The sequence below is a fragment of the Gracilinanus agilis genome, chromosome 2 (genome assembly GCF_016433145.1).
Source record: "Gracilinanus agilis isolate LMUSP501 chromosome 2, AgileGrace, whole genome shotgun sequence".
Classification (NCBI taxonomy): domain Eukaryota; kingdom Metazoa; phylum Chordata; class Mammalia; order Didelphimorphia; family Didelphidae; genus Gracilinanus; species Gracilinanus agilis.
The window spans coordinates 213,533,092-213,557,957 of NC_058131.1; the positions used below are offsets into that span (position 1 = coordinate 213,533,092).

Here is a 24,866-nt window from a genome sequence, read left to right on the forward strand (position 1 = left end):
AACAAAGACCTGGAGTTTGTTGGCTTTCGCCAGCACGCATCATCGTGGACTCTGTTGGAGAGCAATCTTCCAGACTAGGCGATCGTTAGTTTTGTTGGTTTAATGAGGTTGCAGTTTCTTTAGCAAGTGAGATTTTTACCGGGTGAGGTTGCTAGCCTCGCGCCCAACCCTCCTCCTTTTTCAGCCGGGCTTGGGACCGTCCTTGGTGGATATATATATATATATATATATATATATATATATATATTTATGTAGCTGAAAAAAAAGTACTTTAAAAAGAGAAGCATAGACTCACCAAACTGCAAAGGAATCTATGACACAAAAATGATGAAGAAACAAGCCCAGATCTAGATAAACTAGAAACAAACTCAGGAACCATGTCAATGTGGCAAATATCCTTCCTTCAGGATAGCAAAATATTTTTATTCATATATGTTCACTTGTAGGGAATAAGATAAAATAGATTGCACCTTAAAGGATCACGTGTACTGTATGGCAGGATCTAAGGGTTAGTTGTTATCATTAGTCAATGACATATTTTAATACATGTGTATGTCTTCTATTTTAATATACAGATAGGCAGCTTGGTGTAGTGATAAGAGATCAGCCTTGGAGTCCGGAAGAGTTGGATTCAAATTGTCCCTCAGATACTTAATAGTTGTGTGATCCTGGGAAGTCAATTAAACTCAGTATGCTTTAGACCACTCCCTAGGACTTATCTACTAAGTCAAAGACTAGTAGCCATCTGTACTTCAAAAGCCTTTTGAAATGCAGGATATGAATGAGGTTAATTTATGTGTCTTCTAGACATTTTGTTCAGTACCATGAACTCTAATACTGGCAATACAAACACTACAAGCCATTTTTTTTAAGATTTCAAAGATTTGTTATTTTATTGGTGTGGTTATTTCCTCCTGAGATGGAACTCTTGATCCCTTACCACCTTAACAAGCAATCTGCATGAGTTATGATGTTTTAAAACATTCCTGACCAAGTGATCAACTCTTTGGTTTAATAAATCTTTCTAAACCTTATTAGCTTGAATATTCTTCAGGTGATGATCCACTGCTGTGCTCAGAAAGGGAGTCTATAAAAAAGAATAGCACATTTTAGTTCTTGAACCTCTTCTTTCACATTATAACTATTATCTTTCTTCCGAGGTTGAAAAAGAGAGAGAGAAAGAACCAGAGACTACTTTATAATCTAATTCTCCTTGTGACAAGTGCATAAATTAATCTTTTAGGTGGATCCTAGATGAAATTGCTCTCTTCCCCCTCTCTACTCATGCCTGAGAATATTTCTCACTTTACCCGCCCCTCTGCCCAGCAGCCCAATGGGAGAGCTTCTTCCCTCCCCTGGGAAGAAGAAGGTAGGAGGCTCAGATGTAGCATGAGGGTTGTAGTTTGGATACTCAGTCTCTAAAAGGTTCACCATCACTGATCTAGGCAAACAGTACTGGTCTTTAATTTCCCTTTTCCTCCTTCTACTATTGTCTCTTAAGTTGTTTCTTATGTGTTCTCCTTTCCCCTTTTCACCAGTTAGTTGCTAATATTCTGTCATTTCAGTCTGACTCTTTGTGACCTTTGTGAGGTTTTCTTGGCAAAGATACTGGAGTAGTTTGCCATCACCTGTCAGTTGCCATCCATAAAAGCCCATAGACCACCTCATCTAGGAAGTCTTTCCAGATTCCCCTATTAATAATGATCTTCCATTTCAGAGCTCACATGACACTTGGTTTTACAACTCTGTACCCATTTCGACAAGAATTTATTAAGGACCTACTATGTGCAAGGTACAATGTCTTATCTAGGGGAGGCATAGCTAGGTAGCAATCCATATGGAAAAGATGAGAGGGTTTTAGTAGACTGCAAACTCAACATGAGTTGGTAGTATTATGGTAGCCAAAAAAGCTAATACCATCTTAAGCAACATTACTCAAACATAGTGTGCAGAAAACTGGAAGTGACAGTTTCACTGTGCCCTGCCCTGAATAGACCATGCCTGGACTACTGTGTTCAGTTCTAAGTGCCACATTTTAGGAAGGATGTTCATAAGCTAAAGAAAAGGACATTCAGAGAAGGTTGCCCAAGGGTGAAGAGACTAGAATCAATATCATAGGAGGGTTAGATAAAAGAAATTTGAAGTCTATTAGTTGTCTTTAGGTATTTTGAAGGATTATTGTGTGGAATAGGGATGATTAGATTTAGGATTATGGAATCACAGATGTAAATTTGGAAGGGATTTTCAAGATCATCTAGTTCAACCAACTTGTTTTCCAAATTAGAAGTTTAAGTGCCTTGCCCAGGATCGAGCATGGAGAGGATGTTGCTATTGTTTCCTGAAGGCAGACCTAGAAACAATGGGTAAAAGCTGTCAAAAGGTAGATTGAGATATGATCAAAGGAAAAAATTTCTAAGAATTAGAGCTGTCACAAAGTGGAATGTGATGTCCCAGTAGGAACTGAATTCCTCCTTAATAGAATTGTCCTAGGCATGGATAGATTTGCATCTGTTGAAGATGTAGAGATATTCCTAGCAGATTGGAAATGGACTAGATCTGTGATGGCAAACTTATGGAAAGCGTGCCAAAGATGGCACACAGAGACCTCTCTGTGGGCACATGCACTGTTGCCTGCCAGAATTATTTACTAGAAGGGCAGAGGGACTTGGGCAGAGCTGCTCCACTTCCCCTCTCCATAAGTGTCTCTCTTGCCCCTGTCTGGGGTAAGGCCATTGGGGAGAGGCAGCATACAATGGAGTGGGGTGGGGCATGGCACTTGGTCTTTAAAAGGTTCATCATCATTGAAGTAGACCATATGAGGCCCCTTGCAACTTTGAGATTCTATAATTCTATAAACAACTCCCCTAGCATTTAATTCTATTTTGCACTCTATAGGTGCTTAGCAAATGTTTCCTGAATGAATGCATTAGGTATTCTAGTAATATTGTGTATTATAGTTATCAGTTTTAGTGTCTCATTTTCCCAACTCTCCTAAGACAGAGAACAAATAATCTGTACATTCTAGGCAGGAGGCACTTAATAACTGGTGGTGTAGGACTTAAATTAATATCATCAACTCCAAGTATTAATTTTATAAAGTTTATTATTAATCACTTGAAGTAGAAGGAATAAAAAGGAAATAGAAGTAAAAAAAAAACCAATTATTTAACAAAAACAAGACCACGTGACTAAGTTCTCCTTGCCTGTTTAAAAAGCCCACTCCACCAAAACCCTGACAGGAAGATAAGAGTGCAAGGGGCAGGGTTACACCAAATTTATATCTTCCCTACATCAGCACATAAGTTGAGGAGAGCAGGGTGCTAGAAATTGTAGTTTTTAGGGCAGTGATTCCCAAAGTGGGTGCTACCGCCCCCTGGTGGGTGCTGCAGCAATTCAGAGGAGCAGTGATGGCCACAGGTGCATTTATCTTTAAAATTTAAAAAATTAAAAAAAAATTAATTTCCAGGAGGCTAAGTAATATTTTTTTCTGGAAAGGGGGCAGTAGGCCAAAAAAGTTTGGGAATCACTGTTTTAGGGTAACAGATTCTAATTACACAGTGGACTATTGGGTCTGTATCACCAAAGAGATTAGAGAGAAGGGAAAATGACCTACTTATAGAAAAACATTTTTAGCAGCTCTTTTTGTGGTGGCAAAGGACTGGAAAAAAAAGGGTTGTCCATCACTTGGGGAATGGCTGAATGAGGCATATGAATGTAATGGAATACTATTGTACCATAAGAAGTGATGAATAGGATAAGTTCAGAAAAACGTGCAAAGGCTTATATGAACTGATAGGAAGTAACAGAACTAGAACAAGATATACAGTAACAGAAATATTATAAGATAATCAACTGTGAAGGACTAAACTATTATCAATCAAACAAGTTCCCAACATATCCACAAGAGATCCATGATGAAAAATGCTATCCACAGCCAAAGAAGGAACTGTTGGAGTCTGGTTGCAGATCAAAGCATACCACCTTCCACTTTATTTCCTTCATAGTTTTTAATTTTTAAATGTTTTCTGGCAGAGCATGAGCAATGTGGAAATATATATTGCTGGTATAACCTATGTCACTATTTACCAACTAGGGAGGTGGAGGAAGGGAGAGAGGGAGAAATCTGCATCCTAGAATATCAGAAGACAATTGCTAAAATTTATTTTTACGTGAAACTGAAAAAAATAATAATTGCTTGGTGGATTGATTTAGGTTGAATTAAACTGTAAAGTAGCTAGTGCAAGGAGGATTTCAGGAGACTTTATTAGTGACAAATAGGACATGATGGGACTCTTAGACTAGAGATCTTCTAGATTGGCATCCCTTATGTGACCTTTAAAGTTATGTAAGGAAAGACACCTCTCTAGGCTTTAGTTTTCTCATCTTTCATACTTGGGGGAAATAATCCCTTCAACCTCACATAGTTGTGATATATCATAGTTAATGAATGAATACATGGCCAGTGAGAAGGAACACCATGACTTTGCCCAGGCTGTGCACTGAAGTTGGTCTGAGCTTTGAACTTCTTGCTCTGAGTCCCTCCCTCAGAAAGTGCTGGTTGACTTCTAACATCCAAGGATCAGAAAAAAGCCATGGAAGACCTATCTATGACAACCAGTGACAGCAACAGAAGCAGTGACAGCAACAGTGAGTGAGGGGCAACATTGGATGTTGCTCTCCAAGGTGTCCAGAGCTGGATCAGACCAGGATGGGGGGAAGTAGAGTGCTGGGAGTGCACAGGAATAAAGATATCGTTTCCTCCCTTGGCCCCCTCTTGAGCACCCCCCCCCCCCCCGCAAAAAAAAATAATAATTTAGGGGCAGCACAAAGATTTCAGAGCCAGACCTAGAGAAAGGAGGTCTTGGGTTCAAGTGTGACCATAGATACTTCCTAGCTGGGTGACAGTGACCAAGTCACTTAATTCCAATTGCCTAGCCCTTACCACTCTTTTTTTTTTTTTTTTAAATAAACCCTTACCTTCTGTCTTAGAATCAATATGGGTTCCAAGGCAGAAGAGTGGTAGGGGCTAGGCAATGGGGGTTAAATGACTTGCCCAGGGTCACACAGCTAAAGAAGTGTCTGAGGCCACATTTGAACCCAGGACCTCCCATCTCTAGGCCTGGTTCTCAATCCACTGAGCCACCCAGCTGCTCCCCTACCCTACCACTCTTTTGCCCTGAAACAGATACTTAACATCGATTCTAAAACCGAAAGGAAGGGTTATTAAAAAAAAAAAAAGTAACTCTTCTCTCCCTCTCTGTTTCTGTCTCTTTCACTCTCCTAGTATGGGTCTCTCTCTTTAAATTAAAAGGGATGGCTTGCTATGCCTGGAATGTTCTGCCTTTTTGACTCCGCCTCTTGGCTTCCCCAGGCTTCTTTCAAGACTTGGATCAAATCATACCTCCGGCTAAAAGCATTTTCCTAAAAGTTGGCCGGCCCCCTTTCATTCACTCTTCTTCGCCAGCTCTTTCCCCTATAAGCTAGAGCTTTCCCTCAGAGTTTCCCACCGGTTTAATCTGCATATATTTTATCTTTATATAATTTACATAATACAACATAATGAGTTGTCTCTCTCATTAGAATACATTTTTTGAGGACTGGATCTGTATTTGTTACTTTTCGTTTTGACCTTTATTTGCAAATAAAGCTTAGCAGGACCTGGCAAATTAATAAATGTATGTTGACTTGCTGACTTCTTATAAGGGTGGAGGAGTAAGTGAAGTTGCTACGAAAAACAAAAGAAAACAATAAAAAAAAAACCAGATGATGTGTGAAAAGAACTTTTCCAGCAAGTTCAGTAAAAAAAAAAAAAAAAAAAAAAACAATCCTCTGGAGTTTCTGGACCTGGGTTGGAATTCTGACCCTTGGGAGATGTTTTCTCAATTTTAAAAAGAAAGAGCTAGACTGGATGACCTTCTGCGTTCCCCTTCAGTTCTTACAGAACATTTAATAAGTGTCCTGTTAATTAGGCATTACAGTGGATTTGGAGTCAGGAAGACTCATCTTCCTGAGTTCAAATCCGGCCTCAGACATTTTTTAGCTGTGTGACCCTGGGCAAGTCACTTAATCCTATTTGCCTCAGTGTCCTCTACGTAAAAAGAGCTGGAGAAGGAAACGATTCCGGTATCTTTGCCAAGAAAACTCTCAATGGGGCCAGGAAGAGTCAGACACAATTAAACAACAAAATTCCTTGATATCCTCATATAATGATTTCTTTTGATACGTGTGTGTGTGTGTGTGTGTGTGTGTGTGTGTGTCGCGCGCGCTCACTTCTCAAATCATCCTGCCTTGGAAAGCTGTGTGGACTTGAGCAAGTCATTTAACTTTTCTCAGTCTCAGTTTCTTCATCTGTAAAATGGGGGTAATGATACTTTTAGCATTTGCTTCAAAGTGTAGCTGCGGAATTCAAATAAGCTAGTGTACGGAAAATGCATTGCAGATCTTGACTAGCTATATAAACGCAAGCTGCTACGATCCCGATGATCGTCCGAAAGAGGGTCCGCGGGCCTGGACTTCCAGGATGGAAGGCGGAGAGGCCAAGGGAGTCGGGGAGAATTGGCCAGGGCTCTGCGCCAGGCGACCTGGCACCGTATGCAAATGAGAAGGCAGGTAGGTGGAGGCAGTGGAGCCACCTCCCGAGCAGTGACTTGGGGATAAAACGCCAGGCGGGCGGGGCGGGGCCGGCGGGAGCAGCTGGAGCTGCAATCACCTGGGCGCCCGCACTCGCGCGCACGGGGGGACAGATCTGGGCAAAGCGGGCAGCACCTGCCTCCCAGAGACCCCGTCAGCCAGCCGTGGGAGGCATTCCAGCACTCCCCAGTGCCTCCCCAAGTAGTGCCCGAAGCGACTCCCCAAAGGGCCCCAGGTGCCCCCACCCCGGGACTGCCCAGGCAGATCGAACGCATCGTCCCGAACCGGAGCTCGCAGCAGCCTCTCGCCTCCCGCGTCCAGTCTCTCAGCCCCCAGCCCTCCTCACGCACCTGGCATGCGAGTCCCCTTCTTTCTACCTCAGGTAAGAAAGTTTTCTCTCTGAAGAAAACTGGGAAAGTGTTGCCTAAGGAGTGCGGGTGAAGAAGAGAGCCAGCTAATCCGGGGGGGAACCAATTGCGATCCAGAGAGAGGGAGAAAGGCAAGGAAACTTCCACCCACCTTTATATCGGCTCCAGTTTTACTCTGGGGACTCGTTCTCCCTCGTTTCTGAACGCAGAGGCCCAGGTAGCTCCCATTTCTACAGCGCCTTCAGCTTTAGTAGTCGCTTTCTCCCGGCTGTAGGGAGCCCAAGTAGCGCTATCCGTTTTTTGACCGGCGGGGAAACTTGGTGAAGGTCACAAGCTTGGTAAGGGACAGAGTTCGAAGTGGAACCCGGCTGCCAGCCGAGACCATTCCAACCTCACTGCCTCTCCTGGGTGACCTGCAGGCAATTCTGAAGATCCCTTCCAGCTGACAAGTCTTCTGAATTGTCCCATCAGCCTCAGGCAAGCCAGGTTGCTGGTGGCACCTCTTAGGCCCAGAGAACAGGAATAATCCATCCCTAACTTCTTTGCAATAAAGTCAGAATGACATTTCTGCTGTTTTTAGTGGATCTAAAAGCAATTAAGTGTTTGGCCCAGGCAAAACTGCCTCAGAGATTTGGTATCAACTTCTGTTTATAAAATTTAGAGTTTTCAAAAAATTATCCACACTCCAGATCCCACTTAACTCTCACCTTGGTCATCTAAGCAGGGTTGTTTTTTTTAAACCCTTACCTTCTGTCTTGGAGTCAATACTGTGTATTGGCTCCGAGGCAGAAGAGTGGTAAGGGTAGGCAATGGGGGTCAAGTGACTTGCCCAGGGTCACACAGCTGGGAAGTATCTGAGGTCACATTTGAACCTAGGACCTCCCGTCTCTAGGCCTGACTCTCAATCCACTGAGCTACCCAGCTGCTCCCCTAAGCAGGTTTTAAAAAGAGGAGGGACTTCAGGGGAAAAGAAAGACAAGTGAACTCCTAGAGGGAGGAGAGAGGGAATGGAAAGAAGAAAAAATGTGTGTGGGTGGGTTTGTGTGTGAATGAGCAGAACTAATAGATTTTAGTGGTAAAGAACACTTGGGCAGAAATTCTTCCATACCTGGAGTTAGAAGCCTGGCTGGCTGGAAACCACTTTTCTGAAAAGAAGACATGTCCCATCCTCTGAAGGTCAGATTTTGAAGAATTTTTCTTCATAGGCCCTAATGGAAGGCATCTTCAGTTCTATGAGTCACAAAGGTGTCTTCATCTTCAGTTCTTGGGTTATCATTGGTGTGAGGGCTTCAGGGATGCAGAGAAGATCCTGTATTCCATGCCTTAACTTATTTTTTTTTTTTTAAATCCATACCTTCCAGAATCAATACTATGTATTGCTTCCTAGGCAGAAGAGTGGTAAGGGTAGGCAATGGGAGTTCAGTGATGTGCTCAGGGTCACACAGCTGGGAAGTGTCTGAGGCCAGATTTGAACTTAGAACCTCCCATCTCCAGGCTTGGCTCTCAATCCACTGAGCCACCCAGCTGCCTCCCACTCCTTAACTTTGGAAACAAAGAAATTGAAGCACAGAGGGAAAATGACTTGTCCAAAGTAAAAAACCCAAACCCAAACCAATAATTACTAAACAATAGGATTAGAATTCAGGGCCTTTTGATTCCAAATCCAATGCTTAATGCCCCTAAAGTTTTTCTTAACCAAAGGTGGGAAGTCTCACCTTCATTACTCCCTTTCTCACCCAACCTTAATATCCCACCCTTCCCTCCCCTCCAACCAGTTTTTCAGTAAGCCCATTCAGTTCATTCAAAAGGTGTATAACATGTTAAAGGAACATTAAGTCCCCAAGCTAGGCCTCCTGATTTGATTGTAACAGGTTTTTATGAGGTCATATGGGGATTTGTCACTGGAATGGGGTGGAGGGAAAGGAAATGGGAAACCTTCTGCTCTTCCACCTCCACCTCCACCACCTACTCCTTCCGAGGAACCAGTTGGAACAACCCTAAGAAAGAAGGTGCAGCTCAAGCCTTCCCTTGACATTTAGGAGGTTACTTTAGCTCTTGGCTAGTTTAGGACTCATTGTTCTTGGGTCTAGGTACTTCCCATCTTTAAGTAAGTGGACTGCTTTAGGACCATAGAATTTAAAGTGGAAAGGAGTTTTCAAGAATACAACATTTTAGGGGTGAAAGGGACCTCAGTCCAAACCATAGCAGAGCAATATCTACCACAACATGGCTGAAAAGTGGTCATTCAGCTTCTCAGGACAGGGAAGCAACCATCTCTTGAGGCAGCTAATCCCATTCTTGAGTAGTTTTCATTGCTAGCAGGTTTCTCCTTATAATCAAGCCTAAATTTGCCTCTTTGCACTTCCATCCTTTGCTCTAGTTCTGTCCTCTGGGGCCAAAAGTAGTACCTAATCCCCCTTCCTTATCAATTAGTAAATTAATCAATAAACATTATTAAATGCCTACTATGTGCCAAGCACTGTGCTCAAGGTTTCAAACATTTGAAGACAGCTATCTTGTCCTTCTGAGTTTTCTATTCTCTGACCTAAATGTCCCCATTTCCTTCAACCAATAAACATGACTCGGCACTGGAGGTATTTCACTGTCCTGGTTGTCTTCCTTTGGACATATTCCATATAAAAGTCCATACTAAACTATAGTCTCAAGCCATTATTTTACAATGGCAGGATCTGACGCCCAGAGAGAAAAAGTAACTTGCCTGAAGTCATGGCAGTGATTCCAGACCAGCTCTGACTAAGGATGTGGATCCAAATCTAGTCTGAGGCTAGTTCTTCATTGCACTACACTGTGTGTGGCAGTACCAGACCCTATCCTCAATGATCTGGTACTAGGAAGAGAAAGAAGCAGATAGAAAGGTCTTTGCCCATTATCTCTTTTTTTTTTTTTTAAACCCTTGTACTTCGGTGTATTGTCTCATAGGTGGAAGATTGGTAAGGGTGGGCAATGGGGGTCAAGTGACTTGCCCAGGGTCACACAGCTGGGAAGTGGCTGAGGCCGGGTTTGAACCTAGGACCTCCTGTCTCTAGGCCTGTCATTATCTCTTTTAATATATTTTGTATGTTGGTTTTCTTTTTTGTATGTTTGCTCAGTAACCTTGACTTAAAAGAAAGATTTGAAACATGTCGTCGGAATTTTGGTTAATTTCTGCCCCTGGAGATAAGGAGAATTTGCAGGCTCTCGAACGGATGAACACAGTAACCTCCAAGTCAAATCTGTCTCACAACACCAAATTTGCCATTCCGGACTTCAAGGTAAAGTCCTAGAAATTGGAGGGAGTGATCTAGGGAGGGCTAGAAGGGAGAAAGGAAGGAAACAATAATTAAGGAGAGGGAGGGGAAGGATTGCCTCCTCATTTAGCATCCTGGAAGAAGAGAGGTAATTAATTTGGTTTTGTGGAAAGAGTGTTGTATTATAGTGTAAGAGGATTTGAATCATGATTTAAGTAAGCCATTTAATGTAATTGCCTCAGTTTCCTTATTTGTAAAATAAGAGGTTAGACTAACTGACTTTATGGCTCCTTCCAACTCTAAAGCTATGGTCCTTTTAAAAACTGAGAGATGGTACTATGGAGATCATTTATTATGAATAGTCTTGGAGGAGAAAAAAAAAGAAGTAGAACATAGCCATGAAGAGTAAGTGGTCATAGAATCCTAGATCTTGGGCTACAAGGGACCTCAGAAGCCATCTAGACTAACCACCTCATTTTTATAAATGAGTAAATAGGGGTCCAAGGGGTTTAAATAAAAGGGTTACATAGGTAGCATGTATCAGAGGCAGGATTTTAATAAAATATTAGGCAATTTTTCTCTTATATCACATGCCAACAGTAGGTGGTAGAAATATCTGGTTTTATTGATGTAGGAGCATAAGCAAGGAGCCTTCAGATGAATTGTAGTACCATGGTAAGGGACAGATAACAGAGTAGTTAAGAAAGACTTTCTGCATAGCAAATAAACTTTTGGACAAAGAAGGGGCAAGAAGTATGAGTAGGGGTTCCCAGTGTGGGTAGGTTCTATTAAAAATGGAATTAGCCAGCTCCATCTTTGTATCAAAAAGCTCATTTCTTCCTTGTTGAAAGAAGTTTTCCAGGAAAGCCTGCTGATTGGTCATGAGTGTTAAACTCCTGGTCTTATCTTAAGTTCTCATTCTACTTCTTTCTGGTAAGGACTAACCATGTGCTATAGTTTGGAATTTGCCTTGTTTGTTTCCAGCCTTGAGTGTACTTTTGACCCACTTTAGGGGAGGTACAAAGGGTTTATACCCAAGATCACTTTTTGGTTCTCATGCTTTGGCTTTCAGAAAACTTTCCCATATCCTTTATTCAACATGAAAAGGAAAAAAATTCTAGAATTCATAATGCTTAGTTACATAAGACTGTTTGGAGTTTTAGTTTTTTTTTTTGTTGTTGTTGTTGTTGTTGTTGTTTTTTTGAGATTGGATCTCTCCTTATCTCATGTAGGCTGTAAGTACAGAGGCCACTGCAGGACCACTATTGACCAGCTTTGAAGCTTTGACCTAACCAATTTCTGACCTCGAGTCCTTTACCACTCCTTAGGCAGCCTGGTGACCCTTGTGCTCCCTGGGATTCATCATACTGGTGTCTGACATAGTACTGACACTGGATGACTTTAGTCTTATTCTGTCTCAGAACTCCAGAGCTCAAGCAATCCACCAGTCTCTGCCTAGCCTCTCCAGTAGTAAGGAGTATGTCACCCTGACTTGGCAGAAATAATTTTACAAAATTAATTAATTCTTCCTACTTCCTTAAAAAAACTCCTTATACCAACTGGGGGGATGCCTACCTCAGGTTGGAGAAGCCCTTCCCAAGATGCTAGTGAGCTTAAGAGATATTGAAGTCACTTTCAGTGGGAAATAAGCAAAAACTCCCACTTATATAGTGCTCTTAAGGTTTACAAAGTACTTTCCTTATAATAAGCCAGTAAGAGTAGCCCTAATTGTCTCTGTTACATTTAAGAAACTGAGGCTTAGGCAGGTCATGTTTGTCTAGTGTAGAGTTACACAGCTAATGAATATCAAAACCTGGACTTGAACCTAGTTCTTTCCCAGTGAAGTACGGCACTCTTTCCACTATATCACATAGCCAAAGTAAACCTTAAGGGGATCAATATATATGTATATATATTACTACAGTAGTTTTATCTTGAAAGCAGATCTGTGTGCCATATTGCCTTCGAAGGCTGGCTAATGGGGGCATTTAGCATGACTTTGCTCATTACCTCACAGGTTTGTTGTTGGGAAATATTATATAAACCTTAAAAATACAACATTATAGAAATAAGAGCTATGAATGCTTGAAAAGTAGGAAATAACCATCTGGAATAAACGGAGACAGCATGAATTATGTATGCATCTATGCCATGCTAGGCACTGTGAAATAAAAAGAGAAAAGGAAGACAGTTCTCGCCTATCAGTCAATCAATAAACATTTATAGCATTTATTATGTGAGCTTACATGTGCATATATAAGTATAGCTAGAATTACATACGAAATAAATATAGTATTGTTTCAAGAGGGAGGCCATTTGTAGGAGGGTGAGGAAGAGGAAAAGCTTTTTGTAGAATGAGTGATCCAGATATGTAATTAATGACGTCTATGCCAACTTCTCAGATCAGGGATTCTTTTTAAAGATATTTTATTTTCTCAATTACATGAGATAATGTGTTTTCTGACATTATAAGATTCAAATTGTCTCCCTCTCTCCTTTCCTTCCCTCCTCTTGGAAATGGTATGTGATTTATGGATCAGGGATTCTTAAACTTTTTGGGGTGTATATCATGAATCCCTTTGGCAGTCTAGTGAAGCTTATGGATGCCTCACAATGCTATTTTAATACATAAAATAAAATCCATAGGATTATAAAGGAAACTTAATTATATTGAAATATAGCTTTTCAACAAGTTTCAGGACCCTAGGTTTAAACACTCTTGTCCTATCTCCTTTTATTTAAAAAAAAAAAAATTCAAACCCTTCCTTACAATACTGTGTATTGGCTACAAGGTAAAAGAGTGGTAAGGGCTAGTCAATGGGGGTTAAGTGACTTGTCCAGGGTCACACAGCTGGGAAGTTCTGAGGCCAGATTTGAACATAGTCCTGTCTCCTTTTAGAGTTCTATTTCTGCCAAAAATAAGAATAAACAGAGGAACACAGAGTTTACACAAGCTCTTTAAAGTTTGCAAATCCCTTTACATACTGTTAACTCCACTGTACAGATGAAGAAATTGAGTACTCAAAGTAGAGCATAGATTTAAGTCCTAAGAGATCTCTAGGCCAAAGTACTCCCCATTTTTATGGACATGGACACAGTGTGTGAGCAAGAGGTGCTAAGTAACTTGCCTGAGAACACAAAGGATTGGAGCTCTTGTCCTCTACTGGATACTGGACTCCTTCCACTCTTACCTGGCAACCTCTCCCCCACCCCCACCCCCACCCCTAAAATCCTGCTCTTCTGTCTTTTGGTTCTAAGGCAGAATAGCTGTAAGGGCTAGGCAATGGGGATTAAGTGTCTTTAGGAAGTGAACAAGGACCTTCCATTTCAGTCTGACTCAATCCACTGAGTCACTTAGCTGCCCCTAGCCTCTTTTAATAGAAGTTTAAAAGCTTAGTTGGGGAGTAGAGAGGAAGGCCTTAGGGGAAGGGAAGAAGACTCCACTCTTAATTTCATCTGAGATGATTGGGCATTATTGTGCATACATTTCCTTGTTTAGCTTTACATTATTTTAAGATTTTTCACCCCCCCCATTCTTTGAGCCTTTTCTGAAGGTGTGTTTGTAAATTTTCAGAATATCTAAGAATATTGCTGCCCTGAAGGATGATTCTAAAGGTGCCCCACCCAAGCCAGATCCTTTATCTGTAGCCTCCTAGAGACCTCAAAGAAGGTGCTATCTGAGATCCTTTGAATTAGAAAGGTTTTAAAATTTTTGATTCAGCTAATTTAATAAACAAAAGCACCTATGGTATGTCTGGCGCTGTACTTTTCCCCCCCAATTATACAAAAGACAAAAATGGAAATAATTCCTGCTAGGAGCTGACATTCTAGAAGCCTTTTTAAGTTGGTTTTCAGTTTTTCACAAGTTTCCTTTCTTGCTGAAACTCTTTCCCCATGTAAGTTACAGAACTACTATTTTCTATTAATTAAAGAAAATGAGAAATAAAACCCACCATGGTATATAACATGCTGCCTTTCCTTTGAGAAAAATAGAATGGTTTCCATCAAAGTGAGGAGAACCTAAATTCCCAAGTTTCCATTATTAGTAGGAATTCTAACCATATTTCTAGGCTCTGGATTTAGTTCTTCTCTCTTAAATAGGCTACCCCAGAATTTTCCATTAAATGGTGTTCAAAACAAAACAAAACAAACCTCACAAAGCGCCTTTACTGTAAAGCTTTTGCACATTTTAATTTATTTGTATTCTTTATAGGTGGGCACCTTGGATTCTCTTGTTGGTCTCTCAGATGAGTTGGGGAAGCTTGATAGCTTCGCAGAAAGGTAAAATAGTCCTTATTTACTACATACAAATGAGAATCTGACATTGTTTTTAGAGGACACAGTGTACTTGCATTAACTGAACCCAGACTTGTCTAAACCTGGTAGTAGGATACCAGCAAGCAGCAAAGTGGATAGAGTTGGTTTAACCTTTTTCTGAAGGCTGCAGGGTCATGCTGGTAGCCACTTGCTTAGAAGTGTGATACAAAAGAAAACCATAATTTTCAAGGTAATCATCCTGAAACAAAACTAAGACTCTTAGCATTATGCTTTGGGAAGCTAGAAGTTTTCTTTCCTCATAGAAATAGCCCTGAGCATTGTTTAGAGCTGAGGTTTTCCTACTTTTTGAGGTTGCGAAACACCACACCAGCTTTTCTTTTAGGACCCAGGATTCCATCTCCCAAATGCTACATTGAGCAGTGGGTTAAGAGGGAGTACCGAGTGCTAGGTTTGAAAAATTAAAATCTTGGGCTTCCAGGGAACATGTTGAAAAATGATTGGTATTTATGGTTGCTGTTATATGATAGGCATTGGGAAATCCCTCTACCTCCCTATGTGTTGCCCAATAGCATTGTTATTTGTAACAATAGTAGTAACTAATGTTTAACTGTTTACTGGATGTGTGGGATACTCAATAAAACAGCTCCAGTTTTAGGAGATTTTATAATTTATAAATATAAACTATATAAACTATATAAGTTTATTATATAAACTGGAAAATATTTTGCAGAGAAAAAATACTTATTGTTTATTGAATGAATAATTGAATGAATAGATATTTTGCCCCTACTGTAAAATTAGGTGATGCTACTTAGCTTCTAGTTTGTTTAGTGGGATATTGTGAGGGCAAAGTGATAAGATTAAGGTATATACTTTGGAAAATTCTCATTTAGGAGAAATGATTAGCATTTTTCAGAATTTGGGGAGGGGCAGAATGATTCTCTAGAACACTTCATCAGATTTAAAGCTATAATTAAACTCCAGCAAACATTTATTAAGTATATTCTATGTTTGTGTTCTTGTGATAGCTGCTGGAGATAGGGACCAGGATTTTATTAGCATGGAGGGACCTCCTAGTTGAGCAAACTCCATCTATCAGAACAGGTTGATGCCTTCTTTGCAGTTCAGAGTCTTTCTAGAATACTGAGAATTTAAGTGACTTGCTCAGGGTCACAAATCCAGTATGTATCAGATCCCAGGTCTTCCTGGTTTGGAAGCTGGCTTTACTGTCCACTATGGCACAGTGCTGGGGCTACAGAGACAAAAATGAAACAATCCTTGCTGTGGAGGACCTTCTTTTTATTTGTGGGTGAAGGGGATCTGAGGAATGATCTTATTTTACAGATGAGAAAACCAAGTCCCAGAAAGTTTAAATGATTTTCCAAGGTCACATATAACAAGTGCTTAATGAATAGTATTCATTCATCTATTTATTGATTTAAAGTAACAGAACTGAGAATCAATCTGAGATTGTTTGATGTCCTATCTATGCTGTTTTTACTAAACCACATTGCTTAATAGGCACCAATGTTACCTTAAGATGTTCTGATTATTTAGATACTGCTGTAGCAATTGGCTAGAATTCTGAGTAATGTGTACCAATGAAGTATTGTTTTATTGTCTCCATCCCATTATAAGGGAAGTTTATTCTGTGAATGAGTTTGCTATCCAGGTTGCTTATGATGCTGTGTCAAATATAGAAATATGTAAACAGATTAATAAAACCAACCGAGATAGGGGGATGTGAGTGTATTTGTGTGTGTATATGCTGTATAATATAATTAGAGTCACAGATTGTGAAGAGTTTGAAGGAGCTATGGAAATCTGACTAGTTAATTCCCTTTATTTTATAGGTAAGGAAATTTAGATCCTGTGAGGTAGGTTGACTTGTCCAAAGTCACATAGTAAATTACTTCTATTAGGACTTGGGTATCCTAGTTCACCAACTAGCTGCAGCCTTCATCAGTAGTATAATGGAAGGAAGACTGGATTTGGGGAGTCAGGATACTTGGATTTTAGTTTCTTCTCTACCTCCCCTTTCTGCCCAGCAGAAAGCTGTGTGATTGTAGGCAAATCAAAAAGAGAAGTGTCAAGGCACACAGGATAAAGTGGAGACATGGAGTCAAGAAGACCTGGGTTCATATCCTCGTATTTTCACATCTTTATATATTTACTAGCCATGGTTAATCATTCTGCTTTTATCAGCCTCAGTTTCCCCATTCGTAAAATGTGTAAAATGCCTACTTTAGAACTTACCTCTCAGGTCTGTTTGGAGGACCACATGAAATAAAATACGTAAAATATTTATACATGTTGTTTATTATTATTATCTCTAGGATCCCTTCAAGTTTATATTTAAGATTATATAATTGTTCTGTCCATCACACAGGGTCAAACAATTTCATAGAAAGAAAATAAATATAAGTACAATTGGCATGTTAACCATCTGACTATATAATTTAGCAGCTAGAACTAACTGTAGTAATCAGTACAAGTCATTCTTGGTTTGAAGCAGTGAAGTCCAAAGGAAAATAAACTACCTGACAAGCAAGTCTTAATTGTCAATATGAGTAGATACTGTGCCAAGACCCATGATCAGGGAAGATAATTAAGAGTTTTTGAGTTAGAAAGAGCCCCAAAGATCACTTAGGCTGACCTCCTACACTGTTACAGATGAGAAAACTGGCCCAAATTTGTTCAATAATTTTCTCAAGTAATGCACCTAGTATATGGTACCAGGATTCAAATCCAGTTCTCCTGTCTAAAAATCCAGCATTCTTTTTATCAGGCTTCATTGCTTCCACAAGATAGACATGATTTTTTTTAAGCATATGACTTCTGCCTTAATATCAATTCTAAGACAGGAGAGTAGCAAGACCTAAGTGGCTTGTCCAGGGTCGCAAAACTAGAAGGTGTCTGAGGTCAGATTTGAACCTATGGCTTCCCAACTCCAGGCTTAGTGCTCTATCCACTGTGCTTCTTAGCTGCCCCTCATGAATTGTTTTGACCACTTCAAAGAGTCAGTTCTAACTCCACAGTAATCTAGCCAGAAGATGGTTAAGCTGCCAGACACCGTTCCCACACAGTGGGAATAAATAATGTAGAGTAGTTATAAGGAATAGTGTATTCAGAGAAACTATTCAGACCCAGCTTCAGTTCTTTGAAAAGGACTACTGGATTCTCTGAAAAGTGCTTAGGTGTTATTAGATAAATAAATACTAGCTGTGCTTGTAACCTAGGCAGCACAAACCTGTCAGCACTGCCTCTGGTCAGGAGAGTAGAGAAGGTACAAGAGTTTTCAGGGTATATTGTTTCCATATCCTTTTATTATTTATTTACTCGGCTAGACTGAGTGTTTTTCCATGTTGCTGTAAGGTAACTTTTGGCTCCTGGAGCTTTTCATCTATTTTTGATTTATTCCCCTAGCAGTTCTGTTGGGGGGATCAGTGAATTATTTTTGTTCTAATCCATTGCCATCTGAGGAATTGGATACATCTGTCTTAGAAAGCTGCATATTCCTCCTTTTTCTGAGCATTTGAGTCCTTTTAAGTGATCCTAATCAGGTTAACAACTGCTGGTGGAAACATCACATGTCCTGAGAGCTTTCTTAGGACATTGCTTGAGTTAATGAAGGAGAACAAAGCATGGACAATACATACATCATTTACATAGAATCTAGTTAAGTTCAAATTCACAGATATTAATTTACAAACTAATAAAATTCATCTGCAAGCAGACAGGATTGGAAGACTTTAGAATATAGTCCCCTTCTTTTATAGGTGAGGAAACTGAAGCCCCCAAAGTTGGCTAAATAGAAGTGATCCAGCAGTCGAATGCTCAGTTAGTTATCCCTGAGTGGATAAAAATCTTAAAGATAGGAGAGAACTTAGAGATCTAGTCTAGCTCCTTTATTGTGTAATGGAGGGAGCTGAGGCCCAGGAAGGAGAAATGATTTTTCCAAATGATCAAATCTTAGACTCTGTAAGATTTAGACTTTAGACTTTTGGCTTCTGGTCTAAACTAACTCTCTTCTACAGCTTTTTGGGTTCCAGGCTGATGGAGGTCTGAGTGGAATGAAGGTGTGGAATACTTTGGTATTTAAAGCCCTTTGCCACCTAGCTCCCACCTGCTTCCTAGGCCTTTTCTGCATTGTCCTCTCACACACTTTATAGCTAGCCAGACTGGTCTTCTTGCTGTGCCTTAAATGGAATGAAAATTCCATCTCCCATCTCTAATTCTTGTGCCCAAACTCCCCTGAGGTAGTGCTCCTGCTGCGATCACCCTGTCTTTGTGTTGCTGTTGTCATTGTTTAGTTGTCTTCAGCTTTTTATGATCCCTTGGCCCATAGCACACCAGTATAGTCCATGGGGTTTTCTTGGCAAGGATACTGGAGTGGTTTGCCTTGTGTGGATGGATAATCAGAGGTTAAGGGACTTTCTCAAGGTCCTACAGCCTATAAAGTGTCTGAGACACGTTTTGAACTCAGGTTTGCCTGACTCCAAGCCTAGCACTTTATCCCTGAGCTACCTAGCTGCCTCCTATGTAATCAGATGTTAAGTGGCTTTCCCAAGGTTGAGCAACTAGTATTGAGGCTAGATTTGAACTCAGGTCTTCTGACTCGAGGTCCAGATCAATCTAGCTGCCTCTGGTGTCCCAAGATGGGCAGGTAACCTCTACCTCTTAGTTTCCTTCAAAGTTAAGCTCAAACTCCGCCTTTCCTGATCTGTCTCTCTTCCTCCTCTCTCTTTTATCCTCCATTTATTTTATATATTTTTATTTATCTTTATTATTTGCATATGTAAACTCTTTGAGGGTAGGACCTAGAATCATGCCATATATAAGCATTAAAGGGATTTATAAATGTCTGTTGAACTGAGGTAAAGAAAACTGATTTTTTAAGACTATCTGGAGCATGGGTCTTATAAATGGGAGGGGGCCTCGTTCACTAATATGGAAAAGTAAGGGGATAAGCACTTTATGGGACCCCCAATAGAAACTGTATTTTACAATATTATTTACCTCACATATGCTAACAAGAGGAAGGAAGCTTGGGTTTTTTGTTTTTTGTTTTGGTATGTAACTCCAATGGGGTTTACTATGTTTGCGCAGGTAATAAGACTTTCATGTTTAATCTGGGTATATGTCTTCCTTTGTACTTGTAATATAGTGGAAGGAGTCAAAGTTCTTAATAAAAACTTGGAGGTGAATAAAAGAATCCAGATACCCATGTATGTTACCTATGAATCTCATGTCATCACCAGCAGGCAATTTAATTAACATGACTTACAAAGATCTTGTAGCTCTCTTCTTCCTGTTAGTGTCTTGCAGGGTGGTCCAAGTTCTGGAATATAGTCTTCTGAGGAGCACCATCCTCACAGTATAATTAAAGTATTGATTTTCCCTACTTCTCCATGTTTATGTCCCTGGTCTTCTGCTCAGACAGACCCATGGGGTACCCAGGCTCAAAATCCACTCTCTAAACTTCCATTAACAAACAATTAAGTACTGATTATATATAAGACACTGTGTTAGACCCAAGGAATGAAGAGGACAGAGAGAGACAACAGGACCAAAAGGCAAGAAGGAGACGGAGAGGGGAGGAGAGAGGAAGGGAAGGGAAGGGAGAGAAGAAAGGAAGGAAGGAAAGAAGAAAAGAAAGGAGGGAGGGAGGAAGAAAGAAAGTTAAAAGGGAGGAAAGGGAGGGAAGGAGGAAAGGAAGGAGGAAGGAAAAAAGAAATCTTAAGTAGCTTGCATATTGTACCTCTAACAGAAATTTAAAAACAGGTATGAGTCAGGCATTGTGAAATACAAAGGCAAAAATAAAACTGTTCTTGCCCTTAATGATCTTGCATTCTTTTGGTGTCAGGGAAGGGACGCATGCACACATATCAGGAATATGGACTGGATCTGTGATCGAAAGGGGGAAACTCCCTTTGCCAATGCAGGTCTATACCTTCTCTGCACATTGTAGTCCTAGAGAGTTGCCTAAAGCTACATGACTTGTCCAGAATTATATAGGCAGGATGGGTCAGAAATGGGAAATGAACTCACCTCTTTTTATCTTAGAGGTAAGTTCTCTTTATTATCTACTATGCTGTTACCTCTTTTATTAGACAGGTAAAGTTCAAATATAAGATTACGAGGCAAATTTAATAATATTATTAAATTATTCCATTTATTAAAACAATTAAATTTAATTTTAAAATTAAAGCATTTTAAAAAAATTTAAGGCAATTTTTGTATTGGGGAGAGCATTAGAACCTGAGAAAAGGGGTTAGATCTAGAAAGACATCTGTAGAGGTAGCACTATGGATGAACTTTGAAAGAAGAGAGAAAGGTTAGCTAGGTGGCTTGGTGGATAGAGTGCCAGGCCTGGAGACAGAAGGTTCTGGGTTCAGACATAGTCTCAGACACATTCTAGCTGTGTAATCCTGGGTAAATCAATTAACCCTATTGCTTAGCCCTCACCACTCTTCTGCCTTAGAACTGATACTTGGAACCAATTCTAAGAGAGAAAGAAAGTATTAAAAAAAAAAGAAAGAAGTGAGAGTCTAAGAAGTAAAGATGATAAGAGGGATTCCAGAAGTTGGGGACAAATGGCATGTGCAAGGACATGGAAACTGGAGATAGAATGTCCTGTGTGAGCAACAGTGGGCAGGCTGGTTTATCTGCCCTCTAAATTGTATGCAAGGGAGTTGTGCAGAACACATCTGCAAATTATTCAAGAGAGGTCACTGAAGGAATTTACATTGTCAAGTCTTCAAGTCTCAACTCGGCTGCCATCTTGTACGGAGCTTTGCATTTTAGACATTTAGAGGTAGGACAGTGACAGGATCAGAGCTGAGTTTTACTTTGGCAGCTATATAAAGGATGGATTGGAGAAGGAAGAGTTAGAGAAGATGCAAGAAATAATCAGTCTAGAAAGCAGAAAAGATGAGTACAAGGCATAATGTCCAGTGGAGAGTGTTGCAGTCATGTATATAACGTGATATGCATATTAGTAGGAGAATTTGAGAATTCGTTATGATAGGAAGATGAAAGTCCACACAGATGGGGGAATAATAGCAAAAGAGAAATTCAGAGGGTAGAAGTGAGTAGAAATGTATATGTTTTTCATTGCGTATTTTTCCCTTTAAAGAAGCTCTCAATGGTCTGGGTTGAATTTTAACACTTAACAAAAATGGTTTAACATAAGATACAGATTTCAAAGTCAGAAAGAATTCATCTTGTTATCCTTTTACCAGTGTGGAAAATGAGATAAGAAATTGCTTAATAGTCTATGTCTTCTATTATAATTACAACTAGACCCTAGTAGAATGTAAGTTCCTTGAAGGTATAAACTATTTTTTCTTTGTATCCACAGTAAATATTAAGAATGATTTTTGAATAGAATTAATATTTTATTTTTATGTAAAAATTTGAGTTATTTCATTTAAAAATATACTACTAGGATATATTGTCTTTTTTGTTAAGTGGTAATTATATAGTTTATATTTGTAGTTCAGTTATTTCAATCATGTCTAACTAATGACATTTTCTTCACAAAGATATTAGAGTGGCTTGCCATTTTCCTTCTCTAGCTCATTTTATTTTTAAGGAAACTGAAGCAAATAGGTTAAAGTGACTTGCTCAGGGTCACATAGCTAATAAGTGTCTGAGGCTGGTTTTGAACTTAGGTTTTCCTGACTCCAGACATGACACTATCCACTGTGCTATCTAGCTGCCTTAATAGTTTATATTATGAAATTACACATTCCTTGAAGGCAGGGTCTATACCTTATATCATCTTTGCATTCCCAGTGCTTTGCACAGTGTAGTCAATAAGCCGTAATTATATGTCTACTACATGTCAGGCTTTGTGCTGAGCACTGGGTATACAAAGAAAGGGAAAAAGATAGTCCCTGCCCTGGAAAGAGTTCACAATATAATAGGGGAGACATTTGAACTGTCCAGTAGGTGGTTGCTGATGAAGGGCTCCTAGAGCCTGGGGGAGAAACTAGTGGTGAATATCTGAATCTGGGAATCATTAGTGTACATGATAATTAAGCCCAGGAGCTCTGATGCGATAGATATGTTCAAAGGAGCTAGAATTAAGAAAGATTAGGGAAGGTTTCCTGCAGAAGGTGGAACCTGAAGGAAGCCAGGAAAGCTAGGAGGTAGAGATGAGGCAACAGAAAATTCCAAGAATGTGGAACAACCAGTGAAAATGTTTGAAGTTGGGATATAACGAACAATTTGATAAATATTTCTTGAAAAGAGAAGAAAAAAAACTTCAGTCTATGGTTGTAACAGTCTATGGTTATCACTGTTTATCAGTATCCAAGATATCCTCCCTTCTAGGTTCTCATGATTCTTTTCCCACCTGCTCAACTGCTCCTTCAGGCTCCTTTGGATCTTTGACTAGGTCCATCCACAGCTCTATCCCAGAACCTCTTTTCCTCCTAAACTATTTCACTGAATGATTTCATTTTCTCTCATAGTCTAAATTATCCATGCAGATGATTCCCAAATGCACATATTTGCTCCTAATTTCTCTCAAGCTCCTATAGCGCTTTCATCACCAGCTATTTATTGGACATTTCAAACAGGATGTCCCATAGGTATCTCAAACTCAACATTTCCAAATTACAACTCATTATCCTTTTCCCTAAACTTGCCCACAGATTGAACTTCCCTACTACTATCAAGGGTATCATCATTTTTCTAGCAGACACTCAGAGTTGGGATTTCAGCATCATCTTTGACTCTTTACTCTCCTTTACCCCACAGGTCATTTGCCAAATCTTGTCATTTTTCACCTTCACAACATCTCTTGTATAGGTCCCCTTCTCTCTACTCATGCAAGCACCTTTTTTTTGCTCTATTTTATTATTATTTTTAATTACACGTAGCAACAATTTTTAAACAATTGTTTTTGAACCATTTGCAATTGAATTTCTCTTCCTCTCTCTTCCCTTCCCCAGATGATAAACAATCTGATATAGGTTATTCTAATGTTTTCATGTAATAAAAATGGCCATATTCCTTATGTCATGAAAGAAGACATATATCTATGTACATGTAAGAAAAAACACACCTTCATACACTTAATTTTTAATTTTTTTAAACCTTTTCCTTCTGCCTTGAAACTTATGGCAGAAGAGAGGTAAATGCTAGGCATTTGGAGTTAAATGACTTGCCCAGGGTCACATGCTAGGAAGTATCTAAAACTAGATTTGAAACCCGGGTTCTCCAAATTCTAGACCTGGCCCTCTGTCCTCTGTGCTAAGGAGCTGCCCCAATACTCTTTGTGTCTTAAATCTAACTATGTATGTTGTTGAATCCTCTCCCTTCCTTTAGACAAGAAGCTTCTTGTGGGAGGGGATTATTACTGCTTTTTCTTTGCATCCTTGGCATTTTGGGCAGTGCCTGTCACATAGTAAATTCTTAATAAATACCTGTTGATTGTACAGTATATAAAGGGCCAGAGCCAGCTGGCAAATAAAATTTGCAGAAATGGATGAAGGCAGAATGGAATTGGGTACTAGGCAACAGGACTTTTCAGATCCCATTCAAGTCATGTATCTCTTTGCATCCAACTTTGCATTTATAGTTGGCTTAATTTTTTTAGTAGATGATAGAGAGAATTTCACTCATTAATTCAAGTATTTCGATGTGGCTGACTTGCTGATTCTGTTTGCTGTAGCCTCTTAAATTGACACCTTGACTTTCATTGTTTGTATGATCTTGAAAGGAAAGTCAAAACTGGTGTGCACAGCTTTTAAAAGCTTTGGTCTATTGGAAAGTGCCCTGGATTTGGAGTCATGGGTCTTGGGTTCCAAATCTCCCTTTATCTAATTGTCTGGAGCAACTCACTTATCCTCTTTGAATGGGAAGATAAAATTTGATTTTTTTCCAAGTTCCTTTAGGGTATCGGCCTTGCAATTTGCATGCTATTGATTTGTAATTACAATTAAGTATGGATGGTCATTCCTGGTAGCACATCACACTTGACTTGTACACTTGTAACACTTCTTTCCTTGGCAAGGAGAAGGAGGTAGAGAAGAACTTCCAAGATGGGTCAGGCTAGAGGCAGCTGGGAGGCACAATGGATAGAGAGACAGACCTAGAGCCAGGAGGACCTGGATTTAAATCTGACCTCAGATACTTTCTAGTTGTGTGAACCTAGGCAGGTCACAACCCAGTCTGCCTAACCCCCCTTGACCTTCTGTATTAGAGTCATTACTAAGACAGAAAGAAAAAGTTTAAAAAAAGAAGAAAAAGGATGAGCCTACTCCTAATGCCATAGGTAGTTTGAATCTTGTCTTGTTAAGTAGAAACTATGCTTTGGAATGACTCCCAC

General features: G+C 39.9%; 1 protein-coding gene across 2 annotated transcripts in view; it reads left to right on the forward strand.

Annotated features, from left to right (window-relative positions):
- The first annotated feature begins 6,705 nt into the window (after positions 1–6,705).
- Positions 6,706–24,866, forward strand: part of ATP6V1C2 (ATPase H+ transporting V1 subunit C2) — a 63,467-nt gene continuing 45,306 nt past the window's right edge. For both annotated transcript variants that reach the window (XM_044663640.1, XM_044663641.1), the window contains exons 1-3: positions 6,706–7,012; positions 10,109–10,270; positions 14,460–14,527. In XM_044663640.1, the coding sequence (XP_044519575.1) occupies positions 10,139–10,270; positions 14,460–14,527 (200 nt within the window). In that variant the 5' untranslated portion in view covers positions 6,706–7,012; positions 10,109–10,138. The remainder of the gene's footprint in view (positions 7,013–10,108; positions 10,271–14,459; positions 14,528–24,866) is intronic.